This window comes from Molothrus ater, chromosome 4, assembly GCF_012460135.2.
Source record: "Molothrus ater isolate BHLD 08-10-18 breed brown headed cowbird chromosome 4, BPBGC_Mater_1.1, whole genome shotgun sequence".
Lineage (NCBI taxonomy): Eukaryota > Metazoa > Chordata > Aves > Passeriformes > Icteridae > Molothrus > Molothrus ater.
In genome coordinates, this window is record NC_050481.2 from 37,771,585 (window position 1) to 37,792,716 (window position 21,132).

Below are 21,132 nucleotides of genomic sequence, written 5' to 3' on the forward strand. Positions count from 1 at the left end.
TTAAAATATCTGAAACATTATTTACATTTTTGCCACAGCTGTCTGTCGCTAGACAAATGCTTTCTGTCTGCAGAAGAAGTTCCAGTAGGTGGAGTCTGGACATGAAGGGGACTAAAACCATCTGCTTTGGACTTTTTTGGGTCATGTGATAAGAACCATCTGAACACTGACAAAGGAGTCCAGGGAGAAAAAGGCTCATAACAGGAGTCATCAGCCCATTACCAGCCCATCCCCACCAGCCCCAGGAGAGCAGAGGAGCACAATGGCACAATGGAATGCAGCTTAAGGACTCCCAAAGAGCAGACAATTTATCTGGGCCCTCTCCAGGACTGCTGACCTATAGCCACGGGCCCATTGTCCTGGGACATGCCATGGGATTCAGGGGAAGAGTGTTTTGGGACTGCACAAGAATTTTGCAGGATGTTCAAGGAAAGAAGATGGAGAAAAGGGGAGATGTTTAGATGGTTTAGGGAGAAACAAGTATGGGAAAAGAAAGGTAAGAGAATAAAAAAGGGCTGGTCATGTGTGAATAGATCAGTGCAGTCTCTTCTGTCCTGTTATAAATGATCAAATCGGAAACCAAATTTATAAGAAAATTTAGCAAAGATTCATTAGATCGTTAACAAAATAGAATTTTGAGAAAAACCACCACAGCCAAGGCAGCGTCAACCCTGGGTGTTGGCACTGGGTGAACCAAGTTCCGACCGATAAAGTGTCAGCGTCTCCCCAGTGGTTCACCCCGACTGCTTCATGCTGCTAGCTTATACACAGTTTATTCTGCCTGAGGCAGAAATGACTGAATGTTCCTTTGTGTCCCTTCACGTGTAGAACTGGGGCCATACGTGTGCAGGGATAGACAAAAGTGAGTCCAGGTGTCTAGATGGTTGTCTGAGCACTTTGGAAGAGCCTGAATTGTGTAGAACTGGGGCCATACATGTGCAGGGATAGACAAAAGTGAGTCCAGGTGTCTAGATGGTTGTCTGAGCACTTTGGAAGAGCCTGAATTCGCATGCAGCAGAGTGGTGCTGGTGCTTGAGTATGGTAGATGCAATCTTCCCAGGTGCAGGTCCTCATGAGTGGCTTAGGCATTCCAGGGAAGTCAGCAATCATGGCCCCAGGAAGGTTTGAATTCATATGTTAACAGACTTGATATTATCTTAACATTGTCCGGGAACTAATTGAATAAAAATAAGACTCTGCTCCCAGCCAGGGTGGTCAAAGACATAGCTTGGATTCTACAATATTTCATACATATATAGCATTAATTATCTTTACCATATACTACATGTCCTATTACATTATTTTCTAAGTCTTTCCTGGGTGGAAAGTCAATGTTCTGTCTGCATTGGAAACTGGGAAATCTTGGCTAGCTGTGTGTGTCCAAAATCTGTACCCAAAGCTATTATAAGGAATACGTATTCTGAAAGTCTATGGAGAAATGTAGTCTGCTTTCCTCAAAAGAGGTTTGGCCAAAGTTGACAAATAAATCTCTGAACTACTTTAAATGATGGAATTTAAACAAATACTGTGTATTTGTGTACAGAAATATTTAGACTTTTTTTTTTTTAGGAAAGCTAGCATTTCTCTGTAATTAAAATCTGAATCATAACTTATGTACAGCTCCACTGAAGTTGCACAAGGACCCTAAATATTAATCTTAAAATTCCTGACATTGCAACATTGACATTTCTATTGCAATGTTTTTCAAACACTCAGATTAATTCCTGTCCTTTTCCATCCCCTCTTATTATTTAATTCTATTGTCCCCCACATGGATTCTACATCAGAACTTTTTACTCTACCTTACATGCTTTTTTCCCCTCTAGGGGTCAAGTACACAAGGAATGTAATAATTAAGGCAACTGGAAAAGATGTAATGAAACAGTTCATTTGTCATTGTTCAAGTACTGTACGTATACTCAACGTAAGGCTCTGAGCAGACATTTTTTCATGAAAAAATGCATCAAAACTGATCAAATATAAACTCACATTAAGAATAAAATATTATACCCAAGATTTCATCTAATCATATTGCCCTACTTTCACTCTTTCTCCCTCAAGAATTCAGGTTTTGACCTAGCGTCAGAAAACAAATCCTTCCATGTCAACTAATTCTTATGTGCCTAGGAAACACAGTGCAATAGTGGGTATTTGTTTTTTGCAACCATAGTGATGAAATGTGTTTATTGGCTGAGGTCATAAGAACTTGAAACAACTATTTGCCTTCACTTAATTTCCAAAAATGTGACTGGTCCTCTATCATCAAATAACAGGGATTTGGGAAATAGCAGCACAAAACAAGTTTTGCAACTTTTTTGTCAGATACCAGTCTACCAATCTGACTTTTTGATTATTTGAAAAAAAATACAGAAAGACAACATAAAACTTACTATTTTACATGGTTCTTTATTTAATGCGGCATTACTGATGAGTTTTTATTGAAATGCCTCTGGTTCTTATTCTTGAAGAAATGTTATTTCTCCTAGGAGCTAAGTTTCTACATCTATAATTTTCAGATCAGCCTTATAAAAAGTTAACAGAAATTACCAGATAAAGTTTTCTTACTGTTAATATTGTGAGCAATCAAATTTTAAAACACAAATGCTTCAGAGAATTCAGGAATTAGTGTATTTGTTCCTATTTCACAATACAAAACTCATGATCCATCAAAATCAGTCAAAGACATCAAAGACTCCATTAGACATTTGGTCAGTCACATAATGAATAGCAGATGCCGTAGATAAAATCAACATAGAAAAAGTGGTATCAGTCAAGAAAGACTGTCAAAGACTCTCAGCATCTTTGCACAGAACTATATAGAAGAATATGTATCATGAATTTTAGGGATGGTAAAAAAAATAATATGCAAGAAATCTGTACTGAAAGAAAACCAAACCCAGAACTATCAATGCCTGGTGGCAAAGTTACTAAAAAACAGACTTCATTCACTGGCAAAAAATATTTTCCTTTTAGTGCAAATGAAAAACAAACAAACATCATCTTCCTCCACTAGTGTAATTTAAAATATTTGGGGGTAGAGAAACTGCAACTGTTATCAACTACAACCTTCATTTGATTTTAGCAGCGATTCCTTAAATTTAATAATCTACATTTTGGAGATCTGTGTGTTTTTCCTTCCTCAAAAATGCAAAGTATTACCTCATCTTGCAAGTTCTGGAAACATTTTCTGTAGTACATTGGATAATCTAGCTTTCAAGTCAATATGCCAGAAAGTGGAACTCTAAATGGATACATTTATATTCTAGTTTATTCCTCCCGTATTTTTTATACAAAATGTCTTACAGACATTAAAGCATATGTGTGAAACAACACAGTATGGTGTTTAATTCAGAAGGAATTAAAATATATTTAATGTAGTCTTCTCATTAGATTAAATCCCAATGACAGAAAGAATGGAGGAGCTCTTGACTCAGAAAAATGTAACTGAAAATAGAACATACTTCTTGCATTATTAAAAGAATTATCCATTCCAAAAGAACAAATGAGAAAACAATCCCTCTGTTTGCTCAACTGCTACACAGAATCCAGAAAAATTCTTATAACACTTTTTGACTGAATTGGTAGATAAAAATGATTCAATGTGTTGCTTATCCTTGATTTGACATGGTTTTAGTGACAGAGTTAGAGGCAAAGATCCAGGGAAGGAACTCCAGGTGACAGAAATTTTAAAGGCAAAGCTGAAATATAAGGGACTACACGAATCTATGAATTCCAGAAACTGTTTCTTCAGGGGTCAAAACCAAAACATGAATGAATTATACTGTCTGGATGATATTTCTCACATTTTAAAGCAATGTCAAAGCTTAAACAGGGAAAGAACTGGAAGTACGATCAACGAACTTTTCACTTCAACACATGACAAGTGATAAACTATGAAACATGCAAACTATATGACATACAAAACCTTTCTAGGACATCTAGAAATAATGTATGGAAGTGTAAAAGTAACAATAACAACTGTTAATTGAGAAAAAAGCCTCCTTTTTACAGGTACAAGATCCTATTCCCAATTACTTTAAACATTCTGCCTCATATTCTAATTCCACACTTTTTTGTGGACAAGAGTCTTCTTTTTGTTGAGAAACAATAGGAGTGCGTCTGTGCAAATATTCTCCTCTACCTTCTTTTTCAATGAGAAGGCCAAGCATATTCATACCTAGACTATTGCTAATGGCTTGTCCCTGTCAGTATGAATTCCCAGTAGAATTTCTAGATAAAATAATGCTCTTTTGGCTGTCTGGAATAATGACAGCCAAATATTTTAAATATTTTAAATAGACAAGTATCTTCTGGTTCAATAAGCTAAACTGGCATCAAAGAAGGCAAATGACATCAGACAAGATAGCAGATATTATTTTTAAATGTTATAATAATGTCCTTTTGTCTAACTTCAGGCTTGAATACAGAAACAGTGTCACAAATTGCTCATCACTAAAATCAAAGAAAAACAAATTTTCAGAAAAAATGTAGCAACTGAGCTTGAGAGTGAGTGATAGCTTCAAATGAAACTGTCCAAATAAGTTACCTTCTTCAAGAGTGTCCCTTTAGGACATCACTAAAATATACATATATGATCTGACTTAGTACTTTATCCTTCACATTTTTAAACAATTTTCATTTCCTTTATAACTCAAAGAAGTGCCCTGTGATTCAGCAACTGAACTGGACTTGACTATCAGCTTTCTGCTCGACATTTGATTTTTCTGGTACTCAAACAAATGTGTGACTTGTTAGATTTGGCTGTAAAACATGAATACAAGCTCATGACATTTAAACCCAATGTGTTATAAATTTTCAAAAGGACTTCTGAAAAGGCAGTAGGAACAAATGCTTTTATATATTTTTAAGCAATTTCTTTCATTTTGGTAGTTTTCTTTTACTGAAGTGAAGCTTAACAGTTTTGTACTCTGTGCATGGTCATTTTTTGCAAAGAATAAAATGGGAAGCATGGAATTGTGTAACTTGCTGATTTGTTTAATTTATCCCCTGAAAACAACAGCTTTAATTCCTAAGTATTTCTCCTCATGTTGATTTTTGTTTTGTTTACTTTAATTTTAAGTATTTTGAGAAAAGACATTTGTCTTTTTTGTTTTTCACTATGGAATTTTAAAGATGTTTCATTATTTTATTACAAATCTCTCTAAACAGCAATAGAAAAATGATAAAATCTCTCTTTAAAAAATTAAATGGTATTTTGAACCCTCATAGTTATTATTATATTGCTAAATCATGATTTTAAAAAATTAAAAATCATCAGCTATAAAAAGCATATCAAAAGATATTTTAAGAATATTTCATGATTTTAAAAATCTAAACTTTGGTTTAACATTCTCAAAGACAGCAATTATAAGTCAAAGGTGTGCTATATTAATTAACCAATTACAAATTCAAAAGCAGAATACTTGTTTTTGTGACTGTTTTTTGCCAAATAATTTCATTTCAACTTCTGGTATTTCTTAGCTAGAATGTTAAAGACTTGAGAATTTTGTTCATGAAAATTCCAATGCTATAAGGAGAAATGTCCCTTACCACGGCCTTCATTCATTTTGTCTTCTAAAAGTTATTGTGGATTTACCTTGACATAAAATTATGGCTGCTCTGTATCAGAAAGCATAAACTTCAGTGAAGGCTTTGATTTGGTTAATTTTTAACTATTATACTCCCTTCATGCATTTGAAGCATTTTTTTGCTATACTTAGATTAATTAATGCAATTCCCTGCATGTGATACATAGCTTGATTTTTTTACCAGTTTTCAAAGAAAATAAATTGCCCAAATAACAGCTTAGGCAACTCCAAGCTGATTAGTAGCTGCATTTACAACAGCTGTTCCAAAATGGCCCTATAAGTCTATGGAGTGTTTTAGTAAGTCTAATCTACCAACATGTCAGAGATATGTAATACAAGAGCTTGTATTTAGCTTGTCTTCAGCTTATGGCTCTCAAACTTCAAAGTGATTTTCTTCTGGCTAATAAGTGACTGGAATATGCATGTAATCCCTCCAAGAGTTTACCTAATTGGGACAGTCTTTGTGACATTTAGTTGACCCTATACTGTAAGGCAAATTAAGCATCAAGTTGTTCTGACATTTCCTGAGTTTATAGGGCCACTGTGTTAAACAAATAACACATTTATTTGGTGAATTTGAAAATTTTGGTGAATTACACCAAAATCAACAGCCTATATTTGTATAAGGCTCCCAGCATCAGTTAAATGGTATTTTAAATGATAAATAGCTTATGTTTCAGGAAGAAAGTAAGCTTGTAATAGCCAATTCCTATGAAGCATTTTTTAATCAAGTGCCAATAAAGCAATACATTAGGTACAACTAATTTAACATAGAGTAAAATCAGTAAACTGAATATCTAGTGAGTGGCACTCACTAGATATATCTCTGATATATATCAGAGGCATCTAGGAAAAATATTTACAATACTATTACAATTTCCCAGATCTGACAGGGCAGGTTAGTGAGATGCACACTATGGTAGTGCCTGCTGTAATCATAATTGCAGAAACCAACCACAGACATTTGTCTTGGGGTCTTTATAAATTATCTGTGTGAATCCACCTCCTAGTGAAAACACTAGGATCCTAATATACTAATATATATATCCTAATCTTCATGCAAAGAACTGACACTGTGAGAATTGTTGACACTACAGAAATTCCTTTTAATTAAGAAACCACAGCTAAACAATTTTTTTTAATCAGTGTATTTGTTAAAGAAGCTTTTAATTTTTTTCATGCCTCTTTAGAAAAGAATGGATGAAAAACCCTAGCAGCCCAACCATGCTCCTGTGGAGTCTTCATCTGTACAGCATTAGATTAACAGGAAATGCACACTTTGAAAGATGGAGGATATTTTCTTCCAAAGATATAGAAGTTGTCTCCACTGAGCACAGTGCATTTTCACCCTAATGATTATTGTGTATCTGTTAAATAGGTGTATATTATTACAAAGATGCAATCTAGTGTTACCTGAGATGCCTTTTATATTAATATGAAAACATATGTAATTGAATTTACATGGAAGACACAAGGTACAGGGTTCAATGGAAGTGTATGGAGGTTAAATTCTGACACTGAACTGGAATTTGAGCTCCTTTTGTAATGCATAATATGAATTAAGAACATAGGAAAAAATCATGGCAAGATGATAAATATTTGGGAATGAAAGGTAGCAAAGAGTAAGGCTTAGTTTACCTAGCCTGAACTGATAATAACTACTTCTCATCAGTTGAGGTTTTTGCCAAAAACAACCTGAATCTTCTTTTCTAATGTTGGCCATCTGCTTAGGAAGGTCTTTTTCTACCAAGTAGGAAGTATGAAGGACTCCCCAAACCATAAAACTAGAAAACTCATCTGGATGGGAACAACAGGTTCAAGGCTCCATTCTATATAATGCCAAGCAGTTCCCTAGCTGAGAAGCCTGGCTGTACATTTACTGAAGGCAAAAAGGTTCTTAGGGTCTCCTGCTGCTGATGTCAAACATTATAAATAATTAAACACTCATCAGAATACTGGATGAATGTATGACTAATCACAAATCCCAGTTCATCCAGGATACTTACGACAAAATGCATCATCTAGTTAATATTTTATATATATATATTATTTTTTACTTATATTTCTTCTGATAAAAGTATCTATATTTTGTGTTCAAAGAGCAGATGTTTTTGAAAACCTCCTTAATACTATGTCCATGAAGATATCATGCTCTTATAAGTTAGTGTTTTACAGTCAACAACAGGAATAAACCAAATTATGAAAAAGCTTAGCATTTATACAATGCTTTTCCCCAGGCATGTAGACTGTTGTAATAAAATAGAATATGATTTTAGTCTTTTATTCTACTGGGCTGACATTTTTAAATTCCTTTTGAATGGTTTTACTGCATTCTGAGGCTTTTTTCATAGTTCTACTTGCTTTTTAATTGAATAATTAGAAATACCTTTTGTAGGGAATTATCAACCATCAACCTAATATCATGATACTGTATATATAAATCAGAGAACACAAAAATTGCTTTATTGGAAATGAGGCTGTAAGTATTAGGACAATTTTTTCTGAGAGATCATTAAAAAATTATCCAAAGCCAGACACAGAGCTCTTAGTAGAAGTTAAATTTATCTTCAAAGTGCATAGTTTCCAAACCTTATTGTTTAATTGGGCAGCACTGTTTACCAACACTGATTTATATAAAAATTTAACATGGTTAGTATATCAGACAAATATATTTTTGTTACCCTGCAAAAAACTCCAAATGATTACAGTAAAAAAAGTATTACAGATGTCAAATAAACATAATATGTTTTCAACAGACTTCATCTGAATCATCTTCTAAATGCACAGATCTCAATGTTGCTGAAGGAATTAGAGAAAGCAGACAAAGCAGTAGAAAACAGCATTTTCTTCTCAAACAGCTGAATGTGGCTGAGAAGATTATCTGATTTGAACATGTCTTTGGGCATTTGGATTTTATACAGATGGCTTGCACAAACAAATTGTATGGATCTTTCAATATCCCATTACAGGTCACAAAATGTCTGGACTTTAACTGATTGCTTTACCAGCTAAAGCTTAGATTTTTAGAAACTGTGCATGTTCCATGTGTCTAACACATTAGCAGGTTAGACAGCTTGATGTAAAGTGATGTCTCTCAAGTATCTAAAAAGAATTTTAATTACAATAATAGTACAATAGTACAATGTATTTTTTATATTTTACCAAATGAGGTTATGAAAATAAAAACATGGTTTTTATCCTTCAAATTTTTATATTAAATCATAAACCTACGGGAAAAGCTGCATCTTTCTCTTCTAAAATACTAGGCAAATGAAAACAAAAGGTTTTCCTTCCAATGAATGTCACATATTTGTCTGGCATCAGTCTGTATCTCTTCTCAAATAGTGCCTAGACCTTTGTATATAGAAAAAAGACATACAGGCAGAACTAAACAGGAGAGCTAGTACAGGACTTTGGAAGCCTTTCTCTTTAACTTGTACTTTAGTATAAAAATTTTCAACTAGTGTATTGTAGTTCATGTGAAAGACTACTTCTAACTGCTGGAACATTAGTGGAAACTTCACTTGTTAGTAAGCAACTTGATTTATATTTTGAGATCTGTAATACTCATTAGTGCTCTAAAAAATATTACCAATCATACATTAAACCTTTAGGGTGTTGGTATCTGAAGTCTTCACTCAAAACTAGTGTTTCATTTCTCACAAGACAAACATTATGATGTTAATGCACGAAGTCAACGTGCTCGTGTCTCCCCCTAGTGTCTTGATCTGTTTTGTGTATCTTTAACTGGATTTTAGAGGGTTTGTCAGTGCAGAAACCAAAGTTTGGTAAGGAAAACCAAAGAATTCAAGGAAGGAGAACTAGATTTGAATTGAGTTATTTTCTATGTGCCCTATAAATGCTATAAATAGGGAGCAGTTTTAGGATTGGGTTGTGGGGTTTTTGCTTGTTTGTTCATTTGTTTTGGGGTTTTTTTGTTATTGTTTTTGTTGGGTTTTTTCGATGGGGTGGGGGGTTGAATAAAGTAAGAGAGGAACAAAGCAAGTATAAACCTAATTCTCAAATGGGCTGTGTTGTCCTGGCTATTCTTTTGATCTCTCCTGGATTTATTCTAGTTTTACTAACTTCTTTCTTCAATAGGAAAAATCCTATTAAGCTCTTTTAAATAAATCTTTTCAGTGTACAAAACCACATCACCATAAAAACTAGAGGTGACTTTAGAAATTTATGTTTGGATGTAACTGAATCACAAAAACTTGGTTTTGGCAGACTTTCCAAAAAAGTGGCCTCCTGCAAAGTGACACATGCAAGGATGTGAGAAATTTACGCAGATACATCTTTTTCCCTATTTCCTTTTATTACTATTTATGAGGTGAAAGTAAGCAAACATGTTTGCAGTATATCTTATCAGTCATATTGAACGTCTGCTGTTATCAGATATTATAGGTTCTGGTTATTGCTGTTTAATGCTAAGATGATGATACATAGACAAATAAATTTCTTTGAATTAGACTTCAAAAAAATTTCTTTCAATATTTACCTTCATCCAGTAAATTGCATTTGCAAATGTAACTGAATGCAGGTTCAAAACTATTTTGTTCTCAGAAATTGAAACAGAAAGGGTTCATGATTCATAGAGCCAGCACATAATCACTACCATCCTTTGTATTGAAAATGCTACAATGCAGCTCACAGTTAGAAGTTATCTTGTCTCTGTCAGAGTAAATAAAAATAATTATTACTTCTGAAAATACTAATGTTCATTTTCTTACACTGTTTATCTCACCTAAGACACCTCTTTTGTACCAGTTTTGAATTCTGCAGGATATTCTCTCTTAGTTTTCTTGCACAGAAAACCACCCTGTTCAGCAGAATTATTCAACATATTTTATGTAATAGAGAAACTAAGTTAAAGACTGGTTCTTATGAGTAAGATATGAAACAATATTTTTTAACCATATTTTCCTAGGTATCTAAACCTGAAAAAGGTAAAATATTCTTCTGCCAGTAAATACTTATCCCATTATTCCCTTGTTAATCTGAATAATTGTATACTCTACACTCATACTATTTAATTTATATCTCATTAATTAAAATTACCAGGCAGTAAACCTTAGCTATAAGTCTGCCATGTAAACGAAGGGACCATCTAGGAATTCAAAATCCCATCAAGCTTCACATTTAGTAACATTGGTGAATCTATTTTAATTGGAAAATATTTCTGCTGTACTCTTCTGCTAACTTATTCTTTTATCAGTGTTTTGTCTTTTGAGTTAATTTTGGTCAATCACAATAATTTATTTTTTTAAGTTCACTTTCAATGAAGCTCTTAGGTAGAAAGCAATTAAATGAATATGCACAGAATAAATGGTGAGAATACACAAGCATTATTAAGTAAAGAAACCAAGCCACATCCAATAGTGTGTAAATAATATTCAATGTTTATAAAGATTCATAATTTTTGACCATATGTAACAAAACAATAGAAGAATACCCTAAGTTGCATTTCAATACAGTATGGTAAATAAGAGTTTAAATTTCTATACATTTCATTATATGCACATATATAGAGTTACTATATTCATTTTGAAAAACAGCTTCCCTATTTTTAAAATAAAGGCACACTTCAAATGGAAACACAGATATATATGAATACAAGTAACAAAAATAACTTTATTGGCTCTTTTTTAAGACACTGTTTGCTAGGAAGTGGCCAAGAAAACCTGAAGATTTATTACCCTATTGTCTAAATGAAGGTGCTTGAGCACAATTAATAATCTCTGTGCCATTCAGTCTCTGTTTTCAGGACCTATGTTTTCATGCCTGGAATGCCAAAAGTATGAGAACTTAGTCCAGAATTTGTTATGTTAAATAAGTGAACATACAAAGCCATACCAGCTAAAATCTATCACGATATATCAGATCATCACAATAAGAAAGCAATAATTCTACAAAAATTCTGGTTTTTGATGTTTCAAAAGAGCATCCTTTGCTGAAAAAATGTATGCAATAGCAAAATATTTTTATCATACTTTTCAAAATGGAAATATAAATGTTTTGAATTATTACTTTCTCTACAGTCATTCATTCGCCCTTCTCTCCCTTTTTAGGTTAAGTTTTTCTATCACTAATTTGAATCAGTCTTAGAAACTATCCATAGGTATCCTCTGATTGAAAATATTGCCTCAGATCACATAACCATTCAATATGTATATACAAATGTGTCTCAGGCATGAAAGCTAAGGAGAAGGCTGTTACATTATTCATTTCATTTCTCAACCACAAAGGTGATGCTTTGAAGAAAACTCTGTGGATGCTGAGATTGTGAAAACTACTCTGCACAGTTACATGCCCATGTCCTCATAAGTATAATAAAACACTATTAGGCAAGTTAAAGTGGACTGTTTATGTGTTAAAGTGGACTGTTTATGTGGAAAAAAATCTATTTTTTTCCACAATATAAAAAGTTTTCTTAGAAGAAAAGCTCAAGATGCAAGGGTGTTTTTACATCAAAATATTTCCATCAGGAGAATGCATACTGTCAAAGAGAAATAGTGAGATTCAGGCCTCCGTGCTGGGAGCCTTGTCTGCCTATGGGCTCTCTGAAGAGCTGGAACAGAAACTATTATCTCTTCTGAGAGCCTCTTTCTACCAGAAGAATGCAAAGAAAAATCAGAATTAGTATCCCTTCTGTGGGAGCAGCTGCTCAGATGTCCAGTTATGCTTGCATGAGCTACAAAAATCAACTGTACAAGAATATTGGCAACCAGATACTTCTCTCTATTTAAAATGGGCCTCCCTTTGCTCTGTTTAATTCTGTTCTCTTCTTCCATCCGAGCTTCAAACAAAGGTTTGGGAAACAAGAACAAAAGCCAAAACCAAACTGAATCCAAAGAGATAATAATCTTTCTTTCTTCATGATGGATGTGACAGAGTTCCTCTTTTGGAGCTTGCAAAGTCAATAAAAGATTCTACAGACTAGAACTAACCAAGCTTTACTAAAAATTGGCAGTTCATTAGATCGTGAGTTTTTCTTCTAATTCAGACTGGTTTTGCATTTTATTACAAAGAAATCAGAAGATATAAGTCCACTTATTCTTAATCACTGAAAGAAGGGACTGATTATCACCCTGTGCCAATATTTATTTGGGTGATTAAAACCCCCGGCATTGTGACACTTGCTGCTCAGTTTACCAGCTCCCACACCTCTAATGGCCAATCAGCTCTCAGTTAGTACTTCCTTGGAATTTTAAAAAAATTATCTGGAGGCATCTGCATATTTGCTTGTGCACATACTGCATCGAAAGTGATCTTGTCCTCACTAACTCTGATATTGATTTGGGGTAATAGTAGTCATATGAATCAGAGTTTGCTGTTAAAGGAAAAGAATTGCATTTTGCTCCCATGGAAATCAATCAGCTTGCTTTCTGTTGCAAAGTAGTACATGTAGGTCTGGATCTGAATGAAAAAAGATAACCAAACCTGTTTAGATCTAGGCTTGGAGTTCTAAAGAATGAACATTACTTCCTATAGGAACAATTATGTTTATCTAGAAGAGAAAATCTTACTACTGACCTTGTATTTTATATTGCAATGTGTTTAGAAAGGATCATCTGTGCCTATAAAATCAGGTAACTCACACAGACCTCAGCTGTAGTTGCAGCATATTTATTAGTACAATGGAAAGTTTTGTACCTGTGCCAATGTATATTTTGCTAAATCTTTATAGGTCACCTTTAGCATAAGCTTTTAATAAAGTCCAGAAGCTGAAAATCAACTGTTTTCTTTTAATGTGTTTATTTTTCTATGTCAATCAGAGTTTTCACATCCAACACAATGTGACAGGCATTAGGGCAGGTATGTTTCTGAAGGCATTCACATTGGCTTAATGATTTTCAGCATGCAAATAAAAGGACTATCTACTTTCATTTAACTTGGAAAGATGGCCTTTGAATACAGAGAGTAATCTGGGATATTTTTAAATCTGCTGCTCCACTTGGGTTGGCAGCAAAAAGCTGTCAAAAAAATGAAGATTGTCTTTTATAGAATGTAGTCTTTTACTGCTTTAGTTCTGGAACCTTTTTTTATTCCCTTGTATTATTGGAGAAGAATTTTAAGATAAAGAGATATGGAAATAGGAGAATGCTTAAGGAGGTGTAAGAAAGTGTAAGTTCTCACATTCAATTTAATTACATACAAAGTAATGTTCTGTTCAGAACCAGAATTGACATGACATGGTTGATCATAAGATCCCATATTCAATACATTCAGCTCTTAGGCATGAAAAAGTAATGTCAAGAGAAAAGTTTTTCATGTTTGAGCTGCATTCCTTGTTTTCCAAAGAATACCTTCATTGGAATATTGAATCACTGGAATAACAGTTCAAGGACAGGAATAACAGTTCAAAGACCACTGCTATTTGTAAGGAACCATACTTTACAGACAATTCTTTAGCTTTCAAAAGCAGAGTATTACTTTTCATGAGTAAGCTGATTAGTAATATGCCCACCAGACTGCATATTGATAATTTTTTTCCTCTCCCTCCCCACAGACTTGATTGAGGGTGAGGTTTTAATACTTGTTAGCCAAAGTACATGGCCATCTAAACAATAGCAAGTAATCTGCTCCATACAGACCAGTCAAGTAGTCCCATAGTCCCACACAACAGGAAGGGAAAACACAAGAGAAATTCTGAGTCATGATTCATTTCCTGGTGCTCACAGACTCTACAGATCTCATTTTCCCCTTGATCAGGGTGGATCAGACAAATACAATTTAGACACAAATATTAGATCTTTGAATGTGATTAAACAAGTACAGTGGAAGTCAGCACCTAAATGAAACAATTCCAGCCTTCTGCATAACTGAAAAAAGTACAGCCTTCTGCATTCAAGTTTGAAGTCCTTTCTTTGAACTCAACAGAAGAAAATCCTAGAAATATTTGCTTTGGATTTTTTTAAATAATCAAATTAAAAGAGAACCAGCATGTAGGCTTCTTTACTGTTATTAAGTGAAACTCAAGTTAAAATAGTTTGGTTTGTAAGAGAATAGTGCATAAGATATCATAATCATTGAAGAATGCCATTTAAAATTGAGCATTATTTGGATATATTAAAAATTAATATATTGGTGTTTTTTATGTCATTATTGAACTCTCATGTAGAAAGGATCTCAGAAGGAAGTTGTACACTATTATAGAACAATAGTATGCATGAGACGGCAAGAACAGGCCAGACAAGAAAACTTGTCAGGTAAGGAAAGGCAAAAAATCATGTTGGATATGGTGCATTTTTAACTCTACAACTTCCAGGAAATTGCAGTGGGATTCCAGACTGGAGAGGCCAGACTGCTCATTTTTCCAAAGGACACAGGGTATCCTATTTCTGTGCTGAGTGAGATTCAAAAAAACTCTCACAGTTAAATGCAAGCTATTATATTCTAATGCAGGATCAGGAAAAAAAGAGAGAAGACATGTAGTATATTCTTACATGGCATTGTTGTTAGATACATAAAGAAGCATGCACACTTCATCTTTGGAGTACCTCCATGTGTGTTGCATCTATTCTGCACTCTATGTCAGTTGATGCTGTAATTCCTTGCCAAATACTGTCACATGAAGTAGATGACAAACTGAGACAGCTTGGATTGAAAATACTTCTCATCATACAAAGGTGACATGACAGCTTGTGGTAGATTTTTCCATTTTCATCTCATATCTATAGATGTCTAATTTTGAGGATTAACTGGCTTTAAAGGCCAGGTTACTTTTTGGCTAGTACCTTGACTTAATAAGAACTGCTGCTGAGTGAAATCCAGTTCTTTGTAAACTAGCACTAGCAGTTCCCTTTCAGTACTGGATGTCTGTACAATGCTCATACTATTTATACTCCAAAAAGATAAGGCTTAAAACAAAAAAAATGCTGACAGATAGATTAATGATTTTTTCCCTGAATAAAAGGGAATTCCACATTTTTCAAATATATTTTGAATTATTACTGTAATTTTTTCATATTCATATACATCTCTATAGAGAAGAAAGAAATGTCAATGAAAAGGAGCTAAACATACTGAATGATTATGTCACAAAAAAAGAAGCCATATATCAGATTTATATATATACATACATGTGATCCAGATCAGTCCACAAAAGGTATTTTCAGAGATATCAGTCTTAGACCTCATATAATGTCAGTTAAAATGGTACTTTAGAAATAAGAATTTAACCAAAAAAATGCAACATATTTTTTTATTTTTAAAGAGATTTACAAAATTTGTAGGAAGCATTTGGAAGAGAGACAGAAAAAGTAACTTCAAAAAAAAAGGTTAAATGTCTAAAGAAGAAATTATTCTCATATGACAAAATAATAGGTTCTGCTTTCAGTTACAATCACTAGAGGAATAGCGAATTTCCTGAGCTATGAATGATATGGCAGTCAGGATCAAACTTGTTATGCTCAGTAACAAAACAGGTTTTGCCTTTCATATGGTTTTGGAGAAAAGATTCACATGTTCTCATTATCTCTCAACACTCATGAGAAAACAGAGAGCAAGCAGAATCTCCCCATAGTGGAGGAGGAGGAAAAGGTTTCCGTTTATCATCATGATCTCTTGAATCTTTTCAATCCTCTGTTAAAAGGAGCAAGACAGCTGCATTTGAAGCCCTTCTTCCAGCTGTGTATTACTCAGCTGTTGGCTTTTCATGGAATTTGGCAATTGGTGTAATTAGACTGAATCGAATTGGGTCATGCCTATCAATTAACTCTGCTAATAGAGCTGTTGTGTCTAAATGCTCTTTTTGGGCATCTGTGTAAATGTTTTCTTTTGGTAATTCTCTGCTTTCCCCTTCTTACAAGAATGGATTGGTGGCTCCTTCCATGATCTACAGTCCATGCTTATCAATCTTTAAGTTAGATATATGAGAATACAATTTCTTTATTCATAAACAGAGTAAATAATAATATGACAAGAAAAGGGTAAGGTGATCTCAGAAAGCAGGTTATAAATTTACATTTATAAATCAGCATTTGAGACATTAGGAAGTCTATACTATTAATTACTTTTACAATTGGAACTTGATTTACTTGCCAATGAAATATAATTCAACCATTGTATTACAGTTTTTAATACTGATCATTTATATTGCAGTTTGATTTGGAAGGTTTGATCATGGAAGTAGCTGAGGCTTGATTTAGTAGAGTTAACAGAACTCAGTACTTTACACAATCTGGCCAGAGAAAGCAAACTTTATAGTTGTTGTTTATGAGGGCAGCACAAGAAGGGCCAGAAGCTGTTAAAAGAATGAAGCATATTTGAAAACAAATAGGCTACTTTGCAAATAATTATAAGTAGAGAGTTCTATTAGAAGCAGCAGCATGGAGTAATGTGCCATAAGACTAATGAGGAAACATTCTGTTCCTTGATCTACTAGAGAAACAAGATAAGGTATTTCACTTCTCTTTTTCTTCTACCTGATATTATCTTCTTTAGAGCTCTGTCTCTCAGTATATTTTGTATAGTGCTTAATAGGACAGCTCCTATCCTAATCATAACCACCAGTTCTGAATTCTGTCTTTCTCAAGGAAGAGATTTAAGCACACAGAAATAACCAAAATTAAGTCACAATAAAAACCTGTTGCTGCCAAAGACAGAAGTGCCTGATTCCCTGAGTACTGCAGTGCTTGAACTGTGCTCACAGCATTTATATGGCAGGCTCTTGCTCAAATCCAGAGCTGATATGCTGGAGATTAACTCCTAATTTCCATGTAAACCTGGTATAATTCAGAAAACAAGCACTGTACAAATCCAGAATCCAGATCTAGCTGGCCTTTTAAGATCACACTTAGCACACACTGAAAGGAGTAACCTACTTCTGAGCTCATTTGTCATTGCTCTATGTCCATGGAGAGAAACAAGGAACATGATCACAAGGAAAATTATCAAGGAAATCACAGCCTGCAACTTCAATTGTCCAGCTCCTGATGCTCAGATCTCTGCTTCCCACCTGATCCCTTACTTTGGACTTCACCTGTCCCAGTAATACCACCAAGCTATTCCTCACAGGGCATATCTGCATTCAGGTTTTAGTTTAGACCAGTAGTACACTGTTCATGTAAACCTCCTCATCAGCCCTACTTATTGAATAAGACAACAGAATTTCCTTCCTTTCAGAGGATGACCAACTGGAAAATTCAGTCCAATTGTCATCAAATGTGCTTTGTGGTAGGTTTTTTATAGGAAGTAACTACCACTTGAGAATCACCCCTTATTCCTCCCAGTTCCCTTTATCTTGTTCTGTACATTTTAATTTGGCCTAGAGAAAATCAAAGCACACACACACAAAATTCACAGCAAAATTGGTAACAGTTATTTAAGTATTCAGTAAATATTATTCCATAATACACCAACCAATCAGAGTGCATGATTTGTATCTATTTAGCATACTACCAATCATTGCTGATGGCATCAGAAACAAGAACATCCAGCTGAGAGTTAGAGCAAATCTTCACAAAAACAATGTAGCATTAAGAAACAGCATGGTGTAAACTTGTCTTCATCATCATCTTCATCCTTCATCATCACTGCCTGCTGCACACTCTACTGAATGAACTTCCCCCCTTAGAGGTGATGTGTGCCTTCAGCTACAGATCTCATTAAGGAACATTTATGCCTGCAAGTCTATGTAAGTCTGACTTAACATCTTCTGTGCAACACTGTTCTCTCCTCCTGGGAGCCCTGCCTTTCACATTGCTTTCTGCTGCTTTCTTTCTACCTACTAATATACATGAGTGCTCTGGTTTTAGAAAAAAAAAATAAGAGAAAAAAAAAAGATGAGACAACAGTGAATTCTTCTCACTCTGCTAAGGCACAATCCTACAGTTCATCTCCATCAATAAGCGCAGTTGTATATATTGATCAAAGACAAAAAAAATCTTTTCCTGTTATTTTCTCATTGTGAAGAAGGCGTTTCCCACCCACAGTGTTCTTACAGTGCATGGGATTTTCTTCAACTCTTGAATCCTTCTAGACATGCTTTGAATAGCTCCTTCTCTTCATGAACCAGAGAACAGAATGGTGACATGGAAGAGGAAGATAAGGCTCCTCTGGAATTGCTCAGATTCTGTCTGCATGGCCCATAAAAGTCTAGGAACTTTTGTATTTCCTTTCCCATGGTCATAAACTCTGGAGAGAATGTGAAACTTGTGTCAAAGGGGAAGCCTACTTATTTAATGAGTTATGTTGCTTATCCTTATCCTTATTTAAGAATTTGTCTGAATCAGACAATTGCTATCAGAAACATCCTCCTCTGCTAAGAATTGTGAGGGTATTTTTGTCTGGTAGGCCTTGTTTGAGATGGAGAAAATCCTAATTTAAAACTTCCTGGACTCTTATTCTTCTTTGTCTCCTCTATCTCATCCTGGCTCTTGGACAGTTATGGCAAGGGCTTATATTTCAGCGCTTGAAAGGTCCACCTTGAAACTGAGCTGTGTAATGATATTCCAAGTATGTTGACAAAGAGTTGTAAATTATAGCAAAATCAGAAGGACAAGAAGAAACTCACTGCTAGACAGAAAAGGCAATTTAAAAGCCAACTAGAAAGGAAGGCAGAGCAATGGATGAGTAGAGAGTTAACACTTGCTCTGACTGATTCTTCTGCATCTGTCTCTGACACTGCAACTAGCAAGACCATCCTTTCCCTGAGTGCATTGATTGCCACTAAACCACAATAAAATAATAAGAAAAAGCAGTTCAACTTACCCAAGTTGGTTGTACAAACATTCTCTTCCCCCTTATTCCTGGGAACATAGCTATTATGGATGGCAATGTACGGGTCACTATTCCCTTAGGGACACAGCATACTTGCGAGAGAGACTGGTTTTATACTGGCAGTATACTGGCAGTATTTAGCATTTGTCTGCATTTGGATAGATTCCAGTCATTGTTCAGCTTTGAATAAGTGTTTGGGCATTGGGTATGTAATGGATTGTTTTTATAAAATGCTTTGTGAGTATCAGCCTGTTATTTTTTTGTGATTTATATATATGTTTTAATTTTTTACTGACCATAAAATTAATGTAGATAAATGAAAATTAAATTCAGCATATAAATAAAAATTACTAGAATAAAGTTTACTAAATCCCAGCCTAGGGTCAATATTTTCATTTGAGTTTGTTAACTAGTTATTATTAGTTATACAAAAGTAGCTCGAATGGTCACTCTTATCTGCAGCAAGTTTGAATGACATAATTCATTGGCTCTTCAGAGCAAAAGTAATAAGAAATGCTTGCTTCATGCCAAGAATTCTTGTCAAAGTGTGATTTGACAACAGTTACTTGTGACCTCTACAAGACCCAGAGTTGCAATGCACTTGATCAACAGTTATTAAATATTATGCATCAAAACTGGCATTTTTCTTCGATGAAGCTTTATATCCTTTTCTAGACCCAGGACTGTTTTTATTTCACCTGCCAGTTCCAGTGCGAATTTCTGTTTCAAATCTTTTGGTCTTTGCTACTCTGAGGAATATATATGCACCAAATAAAAGCATTTACCAAAATAATCTGTATAAATTACTAGAATTTTATACAAAATAAAGCTTTACATTTGGATAATCAGATATATCTCAGTGCAGCATTTGTGTTTTATTCCTTACACAAACTAGTAAATTTTAGATTAAATATTCAAAAGCTGGAACAAAATCTAAGTCCAGTCAGGCTTGACTTGGTACGCACAAATAACTCAATGGCTAATGTAATTATCTCAAAACAGGCACTGTAAACACAAGCATTTAAATGTTTACACTGATAAATCAGAAATATTGTAACATATAAAAATCTGTATGTGTAAATCCAAGACACAAATATCAGTAAGTGTATGTAAAAAAATAAGAGATAATCTGGGATCAAAGACTGTGGATTTCATGATTATAAAAGGTTATTATTATAGGACAGAGTGTCAGTTTTCTTGATCGCTTAACCAGGCAAACCAGTGACAATTGGCTAAGGCAATTAAATAATAATAAGGCAATAAAAATATGATCTCTTAAATCTCTCAGATCTTCAAGATCCCTCTGGGATCCCTCTGGAAATAATGTTCATGTTATAAGTACTATTATCTACACACTATTATTTCTTTATGGCCATATATAAAGTTTTTACTCTGGGAAAATCAATTTATAGCAAACACCACCAAGAAATGAAGAACAGACGATAAAATTACTATATGTAACAAAGTATTGGCACTGTTAACAAATATCTACACATATCAGAGACAACCTAGAAAACACACTGGCTATAGTTCTTTAATTTTAATTGTAGTGGTATTTTGATATAGGGTTGTTTTGGTTTTTTTGTAGTTATTGGGCTTTTTTGACAGATGACTTGGCCCATGATAACACAAAAGCTTACTGCAAATTCACAGAATGTAAAGTACAAATCCTCTGCATCAGGAAAGCAGCCTGTTTTGACTCGGCTAAACCCAGAAATTTTGTATAATTGGCTGAAACACTGCTAAATTTTGACCAACTTGAAATCTCATGGTGACAAAAAAGAGAAAAATTGCAAGAAACTCACATTTTGTATTACTC

At 34.3% G+C, this 21,132-nt stretch overlaps 1 protein-coding gene across 1 annotated transcript in view; it reads right to left on the reverse strand.

Moving 5' to 3' along the window:
* Positions 1-19,376, reverse strand: part of VEGFC (vascular endothelial growth factor C) — a 191,712-nt gene extending 172,336 nt beyond the window's left edge. The window contains exon 1 of the mRNA XM_054514659.1: positions 19,305-19,376. Within this exon, the coding sequence (XP_054370634.1) occupies positions 19,305-19,352 (48 nt within the window). The 5' untranslated portion in view covers positions 19,353-19,376. The remainder of the gene's footprint in view (positions 1-19,304) is intronic.
* Between the last annotated feature and the right edge of the window lie 1,756 nt (positions 19,377-21,132).